At 38.4% G+C, this 12,109-nt stretch overlaps 1 protein-coding gene across 1 annotated transcript in view; it reads right to left on the bottom strand.

Moving 5' to 3' along the window:
* Nucleotides 1–3,155: 3,155 nt before the first annotated feature.
* The window catches only part of apbb1ip (amyloid beta (A4) precursor protein-binding, family B, member 1 interacting protein), a 36,528-nt gene continuing 27,574 nt past the window's right edge, over nt 3,156–12,109 (bottom strand). Inside the window, exons 7-14 of the mRNA XM_079601731.1 lie at nt 10,496–10,617; nt 10,071–10,145; nt 9,635–9,778; nt 9,329–9,439; nt 5,815–5,913; nt 5,441–5,564; nt 5,300–5,346; nt 3,156–4,506 (exon numbers count right to left, since the gene is read on the bottom strand). Of these exons, the coding sequence (XP_079457857.1) occupies nt 3,928–4,506; nt 5,300–5,346; nt 5,441–5,564; nt 5,815–5,913; nt 9,329–9,439; nt 9,635–9,778; nt 10,071–10,145; nt 10,496–10,617 (1,301 nt within the window). The 3' untranslated portion in view covers nt 3,156–3,927. The remainder of the gene's footprint in view (nt 4,507–5,299; nt 5,347–5,440; nt 5,565–5,814; nt 5,914–9,328; nt 9,440–9,634; nt 9,779–10,070; nt 10,146–10,495; nt 10,618–12,109) is intronic.

Raw genomic sequence — 12,109 nt, 5'->3', positions numbered from 1 at the left:
ACTAAAGAGATCAAGCATAACACATTAAGTGGATGCAGTAGACAAATCAAGTTTACATTAGTAGTCTTAAAATCATTAGTTTACTTTTTTTTGAGTGTACGTTGTATAAATTAACTATTTCATATGTTATATTTATGTAATTTCTTATACTATATATATTTTGAGATTTATTGTAATAAATGCATTCTGTCACATAAATTGGAAGAAAATTAAACCATTCAATGTTATTTTGACCCGACAAAAACGGGTAACACTTCAATGTAATAAACTTGTCAACCAAAAGACAAGAAAAAATAAGCATTGAAACTGCTTGCAAGTCCAAACAGAATGCACATAGCTTTTAGCACGGTTTGTCCATCATAACTTCTTCCTCAATGATGCTTGGTTGAGACGGAGAGAAGACGAGAGCACAACACCTTCATGCTCAATGAGGAGGATTATAATGTCCAGATGGCAGAATGAGTCATAGTCATCAGAGTCCCAACATAAGAGCACAATCATGTGCAACGAGTCACACAATCAACGAGTTGTGTAAATCGTGGAACAGACCACGTTCTGCTCGCGTGTCCAACCTCCCTGTTTTAAATTATAGTAACATCCTGGGGGTGCGAGAGAGTACGGTTATGGGATGATGCCTCGGGTGGAACAGCTGCTTGCCACCTATTTATCCCCCAAATCCGCATCATCCCTGAAAACCCCGGTGCTGCCCATTAAACCCTGTAGGGATACATCATCTTTAGTGGGCAGTGCTTATATAGTCTGCACACTATGCAGGACTTCAACCGTACCAGGCCGACCTTCTAAAGGGTATTGATGAGGGCGAGGGTCCAACTCCTAAAGACATTGCAGAGTTGAGAAAGTTGAGAAAGTTGAGTTGAGTTGAGTTGAGTTGAGTTGAGTTGCTGCACTTGTCTCTCCGAGTCACCAAGGAAACGGACCGTGCCACCGGCCCAATGGTGGTCTCGGAGAGACACTCATGGTTAAATTTATCGGGCATCAAGGAGAAAGACAGGGCTTTCCTCCTTGATGCCCCGATTTCGACTTCTGGCCTGTTCGGCGACGCCGTAAACACCTTCGTCGACAGGTTTCAGGAGGCGAAGAAACAGTCTGCAGCCTTCAAACAATACTTCCCTCACCCTCCAAATCCAAGAAGTCTGCCCCCAGTGGGCAGCCACAGTCATCCACCAGCTCCTCCGCCTATAGACAGGTGCAAATAGAGAGTGACTCGTCTAGAGCCCCCCACGGTGACCAGGATAAAGCTAGGCCAAGCCATTACTGTCAAACACTTTCAGAGAGTGTTAGGACTCATGGCAGCAGCGTCCAACATCATTCCATTCGGCCTGCTGCACATGAGGGCCCTGCAGTGGTGGTTGAACACCAAGGGGTTCTCCCCAAAGGGGAACCCATTCCACATGATCAGGGATACGCGCAGATGCCTTCGTTCCCTATCTATGTGGAAGAAAGCTTGGTTTCTGTCCCAAGGTCCCGTGTTGAGAGCGTCATGTCACCAGAAAGCCGTTTCGACAGACGCCTCCCTCATGGGCTGGGGCCGCGGTCATGGGCAGGTGCCTTATGACAGGCCTATGGCAGGACCATCATTCCTCCTGGCACATAAATTGCCTGGAAATGTTGGCGGTGTCCCGAGCTCTGAGGAGCTTCCTGCAAGACCTCAAAGGTCAGCATGTCCTTGTGAGGTCAGACAATATGTCAGTGGTGGCCTATATAAACCATCAAGGGGGTCTGAGGTTTCGCCCTTTGTGCAGACTGGCACATCAGATCCTCCTGTGGTCCCAAGGGAAACTGTTGTCTCTCAGAGCAACATACATCCCAGGGAATCAGAATCAGGGAGCAGAAATCCTGTCGAGGCAGGGGAATGGAGGCTCCACCCCGAGGTGGTGGGGTCAATATGTCAGAGGTTCGGCCCAGTGGAAGTGGATCTATTTGTGTCTCGAGAGACGACCCACTGTCCACTGTGGTTCTCCCTCACACATCCAGCCCCGCTGGGGTTGGATTCCATGCATTTCCCCTGATCGCTCTGCTCCCGGGGGTTCTAGAGAGGGTCCGTCACGACGGGATCAGTCTACTGTTGGTAGCCCTATTGTGGCCGGCCCGAATATGGTTCTCCGACATAATATCGCTCCTGGACGGCCCTCAGTGGGAGATTCCCATCAGGAAGGACCTGCTGACACAGACAGAGGGCTCAATATTTCACCCTCGGCCGGAGTTATGGAAACTGTGGGTCTGGCCCCTGAGGGGGCAAAGTATCAAGAGGCTGGCCTGTCAGCAGGAGTAGTGGAGACCGTACTCAGCTCTAGAGCTCCCTCCACGAGGAAATTGTACGGCCCTAAAGTGGAATGTTTTCACCACATAGTGTAGAGAGCGTGAGGTGGACCCAGTTAACTGCCCAGTGGCTTCAGTGCTGGAGTTCCTCCAAGATCGCTTCTCTGGCTGGTCTTACCACGTCTACACTCAAGGTGTACGTGGCTGCCATTGTGGCTTTCTACGCTCCTCTGGGTGATGGGCCTCTGGGTAGGCAGCAGTTGGTCGTACGCTTCCTCCGTGGGGCTTGGAGAATGAGACCTGCGACTCGTACCTTGTAACGTCACACGTTATATCATGACGCAACACCAATCAAGATTGGCTTAGATTCATTCATGCTTCAGAGGCGCTACGCTGAGGGGCGTTCCCCCAAAGTGTCATTCGACGCAGTTCTCGTTCCCTTTCTCAGGGAACAAGGGTTACAGTCGTAACCCGAGACGATTTGCTGCTCAACAAAGTTTGAAAACTTTATATTTTAATGGAAACCCTGATACATGAAACATGAAATAGAAATATTTTGTAATATAAGTGTCTTTATTGTCCCTTTTAATGCATCCTTGCTGAATAATATTATAATATATATATATATATTTTTACTTACTGACCGTACATTTTTAAACGCTAGTGTACCGGTATGTTTTACAAGTGTTATGTTGTATTTAATGTTATTTGTAATTTTTCTATTGTTCAGGAGTAAACCCACGGTATGTGTTGAGGAACTGGATGGCTGAATCTGCTATCAGAAAAGCAGAGAAAAATGACTTTTCAGAGGTATTATTACATGTGATGTCAAACTAATATGCTGTCATGATCATGCTTATCATATATCTTAGAGTATTTTCTTTAATATATTACTGTGGAATGAAGACTTGACAATTATACATAGAATGTAACATCTTAAGACAGACCATTATGTATTGTCTTTTTCTTAGGTGACAGTATTTTTTATGTATTTCTAGGTGGCACTGTTGCAGAAGACTTTAATGGAGCCGTTTATGGAGCAGGAAGAGGCCGAGAGAGCCGGATATGCCAGTAAACCTCCATCCTGGGCTCAGCAGCTGAGGGTCAGCTGTTCTTCCTAACTCAGGGTCGAATGAAAATCACAAATTTCAGCATCATTTGAACCAAAAATATAGTTTATGACATTGTAATCACACTTCCTAATGGATGATCTGATTGGAGGATGTATAGTTCAACGCTATATGTACATATATGCACGTTATATGAACAATGGACATGGATGTCTTTTGTAAAATGGTTGTTTCTGAATTTCTACAAAAGTGCAAAAAACTTGCATCATGCATCTCGTTTACTCCTGTTTAACAATTAGGCATGCCAAAATCTGTTCAACAGTTAACTTTGCAAAACCTTATTTATTATGACATTCCATTAGCAATGATGATATAGCAAATTTGTAATACATATAATCTGATTATGTGCGTAAGTACAAAGTATTTACATATTTTAGTCTGGTGGTGTAATACAAGCATATTGAACATCAAAAGAATTAAAGATGTGTGTCAATGTCACGCCAAGAACGGTTGTTTGGCGGTCAGTTCCTCAGTCCAACTACAAAAACACATCAATTATCTCTATCTGTCTTCAAGATCATTGTTGACTGCGCTTTTTCAGCATCGCTGTCATCAGTTCTGACATGAGTTCGCCACCTGGGGGCGCTGTTTGTTGAGGTGTAGTTCTCTTTGGTGGAGCTGGAGGCATTTTTCTGACGGAGCCGGATGGGTGGGCAGCCGGTGCAGGAGCTGGTGGTGGAGGCGGGGGTGGAGGAGGTGGTGGAGCTCCACCTGCAGATGCAAAGTTTTGGGGACCAGGAGGAGGAGGTGGAAGGGAGGTAATGGGGTCTGGAGGCGGTGGGGGGAGCGAGTCTCCCCCGTAAGGTGCAAAACTAGGAGGCGGTGGAGGAAGAAAGTCAGGGGGCAGCTCGGCCTCTTCTGGAGGAGGTGGTGGTGGAGGCAGGTCATCCATGGGTGGAGTTGGGAAGGAGGATTGTGGGAATCGAGGTGGAGGAGGAAACTTGTTGACTTTGGCTGTGCTGGCAGGAGGAGCGGGGGGAGGAGGAGGCAACATGGGGTCGGGTGGTGGAGGAGGCAACATGGGGTCGGGTGGTGGAGGAGGCAGGGTTTCCATTGAAGGCGGAGGTGGTGGGAAAGATGTCTGGTTGCCAGGACCCTTCAAAAACAAAAGTAGCATTCAGGTGCATTTCAAATTAATTATGAAATTACAAGGGGATTAAAACAACTCTAAAGGAACCTTCACCCTTTGTGAAAAAGTAGTGTGCTTAATTGTGTGCTTTAAATCTTTAAAGTATATTTAAAAATATTTTCAGATAACATTAATGAAATAAAAGGCAACTATGTGTATTTAAAGACAGTGCACTTTCATGACTGTTTCTTAACAGAGTTAAGTAAAATTTTAAAAAGTGTACTTTGCAATCATGACAAATTAACAGTTAAACTTTTATTTATAATACATTTTAAAATTATGGTTCAGTAATCCTTTGCAGTACACTTATTTTGATGTGTTGACAAACATGAGCACATGTAAATTATAATTTTAACTGTAGTGTGTTATTCGTTAATACATTTAATGTTAATATATTTTAAATGTACCAATTGGCAACTTTATCATGGCAAATGTGTAATTAAATATTGAAAACATGACAAGTTTCAATAGAAATGATATATGTATATTTTAGTTTCCTATAAATGCTTTTCAGTACATTCGGCAGTACACTTCAACCATATTTAATAGAAAATAGAATTATGAAATCTTATAAAAATATGTACTTAAGTGTGTCAATACATTTCAACTATAATTTATTTAATTGCAATTAACATGCAGTTAAGTGTCTGAAAACATTACATTCAGGCCACACTTCAGTATGGTCCATGAACTTATATTATTTATCGTATTATATTATGGTGTTGTTCATTATTAAGGCAACTGATAGATTTAGAGGTACCTTGGTGTCCTTTGGAAGCTGAGGAGCGTGTCCATTCGCAGCTTTGGCTGAAAGATAGACACAAAAATGTAATCCAATTCCTTTTATATATCAAGATCTATGATACATTTTATAACAATCTATTTAGCTGATTATCTCTACCTTTAGGTGTAGGTGAGGGTGTGGATGCGCTGGAGGAGGCCTGGATAGTGCGGTTAGCCCAGGTCGCAGTGCCGGCTGCTTTCCTCACAGCGGCTTTGTAGTTTTCATATAACTGCTTACCATACTATGAAAAAAACATGACAAAACAAGACCGTTAATAAGGTAGAAGAACTCATTTTTGTATTATTATTATTTTTTGACAAAGTAGACAGCTCACAATAGGACCCAACACAATACAGCTAAAATAGTAGAAATGTTTATATTGTAAACTATAATTTATAAAGCCAATTTTTGCTGCAAAAAGTTAAACTTAGTGTCTATCATACAATCATTATCTATTTTGGTTTTTGGTGTGTGGCCTGGTTTCTGCTCACCTTTGCAATACGTATCCCAGTCACCCACAGAGTCATGGTCACCTCATCATCACAACACAGATACTTGATGTATTGGGATTCTTTTTGAATTTGAGGATGCTGAAAGCAGATCACAGTGACCATATGAACATGACATAAACCTGATATACACACCTGAGAAGGCCAAGATAATAATGCTTCATTTAGTTGTATCCCCTATTGTTTCTCCTGTCATTTCTCCATAGATTTGTGGAACCATTCATTTTTTAGGGGTTGAATCTTTAATCAATGTTTTTTGTTGTTTTTAAAACAACAAAGGGTTGGGTAACAACTTACTAGGGTATTCAAGGACAGTTGGTGATATTAACTTTGTTTTGATTACATATTTTATTGAGCTGCAGTTGCATAGCAGAGACAGTGGATGGCACACTAATATCACAAGATGATTGCCAATGCCCCTCATGCCACACTTTAGGATTAGTCCTAAATAATGCTAAATTGAACCACAAAAATCTTGAGCTTTATAATTTTTAATTATTGCATACATGAAAATAATACATGCCCCTTTGCATGCGAGTCAGGGTTTAATTGTGCATGTATTACATTTATTGCGTTTTATTTCCCAATTGCTTGACAAACATAAACCTAACCTAACCTAAACATAACCTAAACACCCCTGATGATTTGTCATGCTTTCTTAGCAAGGCATCGACATGTCAGAGGACCTAGTTTTGCTATAATCCTTAAGGTATTTCGTTGGGTTGATGTTGGTAAAATAGCTTTTTACAGTTATAATTGTCTTTGTCCAAAATTAGTTTTTAGCTAGTGATTTTCTTTCCATGCCTCGTTTTTAATTTGGTAGAACAATAACCCAGTATTAACACTTTCATCACATATTCATATTCTTAGAGGTGAGTATAGACTGGTAAGAAACTAAGTTGAGGTATTTTGAATTGTGTGCAAAGACTTTAATTAAAGGAAGACTCTGTCAACTGCATAGTCTGAACACAAAAAATAACCCGAATTTATTTTTGTTTGGACCTTTTACAACTTGTGTCAGGCTGTCTACTAAACCGTCTTGTTCAAATAATAGACTATATTATTCATTTGGAAAGGCTTGAGAACCATGATAGCATTCTTAGACTGCTAGTTTTGATTGGTTTTGGTTATATTTATCAGACTGTTACCACCATGCATGCATAAAAATAAAACTGTCTGAACAAATACAGATTAAGCTGTGAGTGCCACAAGGCTCGCTCTTAGACCCACTGTCGTTCTTCACGCAAGATGTAGCATTTAAAGTTCTTTACCAGATCTAGAAAGTTTACACATCAGTTATTTTAATTACACTTAATTTTAAGGTGTCGTTGTTGCAGTGTATTTATACAATTAAGAATTAAGTAAGAATAATAAATAACATGTACTTGCTATAGAGTTAGGATTAGGATTTAGTTTATGGTTAGTTGCATGTAGTCGTTTAGTAGTAGATGCATAGTTTACTGTTAGTAACAGCAAGTAGATGTAACTTGTAACAAGGACACTGTAAAATACATTGTTACCGTTATATTTTTTAAGATACTGTTTTGTATAAACTATAAAATACTGTACCATTTCTTGAATTTAGCCCCTTTCTATCTAAGAAAGATTCACTTTCCGTGAATCTTCAAACCCTCATCCCTTATGTCTCATGTTGCCACAGTTAATGTCAGCTCTCATCCATGCACGCTAAACAGGAAAAGATGCTTTCCCAACCACTTCCTGCACTCTGGACGTTCAGATGCAACATATTGGCTTTTATCTTTGGAGGTAGCACCAGGCATGAAAGAAGCACACACCTTGAAATAATTATTGTACAATCTGTGTCTAGCAGGATTTGGAGGTTACACCTACCAGTAAGAGTAATGGTCTTTGAGTGAACACTTATGAAAGAGAACCAAGCTGATTTATGGTGTGTAAATATCAGATAAATCCCCTACTGCCTGGAGTACTTAAAGACACCTTGTTATTATGGCAAATTACTTAAAAAGCTGAGGTTTCACTCTAACACTGGCCTGAGACTAGGTTTGCCATTTAGTTTTAGGGGATGCTTACACGTCACTGTTACACGTCACTTGGACATGTCACTGTCCACATACGGACATCATCACAAGTGGTTATAAGAATTACACAAATCAACACAATATAACTTTTTTTCATCATGAAAAATGTAAGGTTCCTTTCAACAGACTCAATGATGATATGTTTTCGAGGTTTTCGTGTTAAAAGGATTTGACATTATCTTAAATTAAGTAAAAAGGGACAGATTTGTGTGAACGGGGATCGTTTTGATAACATTGTCATCTGTACAAAAAAAAAGTTTTACATTTTTTGTACATCGTTGTAGCTTAACCGTATACCCTTCATTGGAATATCATTTGGGGGATGTAGCTTTGGACCAGTGAAGCATTTTGAAGGGTTGCAGAACCTGATCACACTATTGCTCCACTACTTGCAAAGGGGAAACGGGTGCCTTTTAGAGGGATGTAATTTACATTCTTCTTGTGCTCTAAACCTCACGTCATTTATGTCTGCTGTCATGTCCATGACTAGCCTTATAGAGCAGCATTTTATTGTGAAAATATTTTTTTTTTGCTTTATTTACAGAATGAGAACAGAAAGCTGTTTTTGCTTATTTAAGCATCTCAACACCTCAATCCACATCTCAGCCGAGACTCTGGAAAACAACAGGAAAACAAGTTCATCTAGCCTAGTTCTCCTGTCTGTACTGCTAATTTCCATGTCCATGAAAACCTTCAAACCTTTTGAATACTTCAAAAAAATAAGTGCTTATTAAATAATGTATTTTCAAAAATATACATAAGTGTAAAACTGAATGTATTTTGAACATTTAATTGCATGTTAATTGCAGTTAAATTAAATGTATTATGGTTTAAATTTTTATTAAATGCAATTATATTAAAGCCAAAATATATAAATTTTATTTCTATTTAAACTTGTATGTTGTATTTCATATAAATATACATGTAATTGTAATGATAAAGTTGCAATAAAGTACATTTAAAATATATATACCATTATATATAATATACTTATAATTATAACTTTAAATGTGCCTTTTAAGTTAGTCAACGTCATCAAAATAAGTGTACTTCTATATAGCATGGCAATCGATTATTAAACATGATCTAAAAGGTCTTTATACTAAAACTTCTAAATTGACATTATTGGAAAGTGCTTTTTTAAAAGTGTACTTATACGTGTGTTAAGAAACATTTAAGAGTACACTTAAATGGGCTGTTTTTTCATTAATATTATATTACCAGCAAGTACAGTTTTTAAAAATATATACTTTTAAGATGTTAAGTACACTACAAGAGCACATTCAACACAATTAAGTGCAATATATTTTCATAAGGGTGGGCTGTTTTCATGTTTTACTTGATTCATCTTTGTCCTTGTCCCACTGTATGTTTCTGATCCAAACTCTTTATTAATGTTAAAGTGAGAGTGGGTTACCATAATATGAAAACTGTACCTTGAGAATGAAGCAGTGGTCTGTTGGTGCTTTGTATTTGTTTCTGTATTCTTTGCAGTAGTAGACGTTCACATTGTCAAACTGGACCAAACACACAAGGTCCCGGGATGCCTGACGGAGAGAGAACCCCATAACACACAGCAATTTAATTTCTTGACATTTTCACAAAGCCGGTTATCATTTAGGTCTGTTGTGATTAAGTATTCAATCAAAAAGCAAACTGATGTACATTGAGCTTAATAAGCGAGGATTTGCCTGAACTCAAAGTGCACTGTATGTTTTACTGTCTGGGTTGCCTGAGCTGACCTTTGTCTTGCCTTTGGGTGAGTAATACAATCCAGAGGCTCGAAGTAGGAAGTAGCGCTGTTTCCAGGACTTCTTGCCATCCTCCTTCATATACAGAATGGCCTCAAGGTCGGGCACAATGATGGAGGCTCCACAAAAATTCTCCTATACCCAGAAATACAGAACCAGACATTAAGACTTTCATCCTTCGCTTTATTATGTCATTCCATGTAAATTTTCTATTTACCGCAGGACACACATTGGAACGACATAAGGGTGAGTATATGATGATACAATTGTCATGTTTGGGTCAAACTTGTTTAGACCTGTATTATTTCTTTAAATGGCTTCAATTAAGACGTTAAATCTGACTCCATTAAATTATTTTGATAAATGTCTACATTGGTAAGCTGACATTAAATCTCTCAATTATATCAAAAGTTAAACACAGACACACCTCCAGAAGTTGTTCTTTGTCTTTTTCTTTCATGTCCATTTGAGATTTCTTATCCTTTTTCCACAAATAAAATAACTGTAAAAGAAATTGAAATGGGCTTCATTTTAATCAGCATTCAACCAAATTTCATGTTTAAGTAATCATGTTGGTCTCTACACCAAAGAAGTCTTCTAGACATCTACAATTACAGAAAGCTGTCAATATGCTGAGTTTCACTGGTTTTCTCATTTCTATTCCATTTTTATTGAACTAGAAATAGAGAAGTCAGAGAGCAGTTTTCGCACTGGAAATGTCACTTCTGTGAAACAATAAACTGCAAGGGAAATGCGTTTTTTAAAGCGCTTTTGTATTTCAATGTGATATTTTCATAAGCTGTAATTCAAATTGCATTGGCAAGAAGCACACATATTAATGCAAATACTTGCCTGAGGGTTTCTGAACACTTCATATTTGTCTTTTTTCTCAAGAAAAACCACTTTGTTTTCAGTGTCCCTGGTCCATGTAGAAAGAGGCTCGACTAGGTTCTCATGGTCCTCAAACCCTCGTTCTGTGGAAAGGTCAAACTCAATTCAAATGTCGTTGTTTTTTTTCCATACTGCATTTTCCTATTTTCATAAATAAATATTGATAATCAATAATGCCCCTTTAAAGTTATTAATACTTTGTGTAAAGATTGATTTAACAGACACCTTTATTCAAAGCTATATTAAAATACAATAAAGGTATATATTTGTGTTCAAGGAACTGAACCAACAATCTTGGGATTACCTTGCAGCTTACCAACTACAAGATGGAAAACAATGTTTAAATTTAATTGGACACATACATACAGTTAATGAAACAATCATTAAACTCTTCCGAGCAGGTGAGTGGTTCTCCTAAATCTATCTATGTGACCTATTTATTTCCATCCCGACTTGGCTCAGCTAAGTGCAGAACACCATGGGACTTTTCTTAGACACCCCAACGCTATCTCACGACCAATTTGTACGAGTTTATACAAGTGATTAAAAGGTGGCTAATTTGTACGAATTCATACGACCTCACTCATACGAATTCGTACGATTTGTTTTTGAACGGCATGGGAATTTTCTTAGACCTCCTCCTTCCCCAGCACCACCTGCCTAAATCTACTAGGGGGTTATGCCTACTTTCCTTACAGCAGCTTGAATCCTATTCCCTGTATGTATGTGCATGTTCCGACAGTTCCTTTACTCATGCCGCCAGCAGCAGCTGAAAATCTAGTCCCTTTAGGTCATTCCATTCTTATCAATAAAATAGTGTTTAAATTTCGAGAGTTGTCATGATTGAAATACATACACACTGTACTGTACATACATAAATGCTTTAAAGAAGGTTTAACTTTAATTGCACACATAAATAAATAAATGTTTTTTTTTTTATATATTTGTTTTCATTGATAATATACTTTTGTTTGTAAATTGTAAAAAAATGACATAATGCATGGATAAAATATGGATTAAAGCTAAAAGGTCCTCTGAAAGAATGAATTAAAAATAAACTAAAAAGTTTTTAATAATACAGTAATAATAATTAAATTCAGTATCAAATGATAGGCCTTTAATACTGTATCTGCACTTCCCATCACTAATCTGCATTCTAATAAGCATAAAAGTACACAGCAAGCACAAATATAGAATAGAACTTCCTCGAAAACAAAACTTCCTTTTTGCATATATAATAGCAAAAAAAAAAATATATATATATATATATAAATAACTTTATAATAAGTTTAAATATGATTATCATAAACTTATTAACCAAAGGGGAGTTTTTACTGTGTGAAGCTTCCAGGGCACTGATGCCAAACTAGGCACTGTGGTCTTATAGGTACTATGTTGTTAAAGACTGCATATACTGATTAGAAACTGGAATGATGAGAGCTTACAGGTGGTCTGACGTTAAGTGTGGTTAATATGGAAGCTATTTTCCCTGAGCATATGTATGATTTCCTGTCCTTCAACTTGATGAGAGCACACTAACAGATGGGAGTATAGTGGTGAAAAAACACAGCACAG

Source organism: Phoxinus phoxinus (genome assembly GCF_949152265.1).
Source record: "Phoxinus phoxinus genome assembly, chromosome: 24".
Taxonomy (NCBI): Eukaryota; Metazoa; Chordata; class Actinopteri; order Cypriniformes; family Leuciscidae; genus Phoxinus; species Phoxinus phoxinus.
Note: the sequence above shows the minus strand (reverse complement) of the source record. Positions and strands in the feature narration are given on the sequence as shown.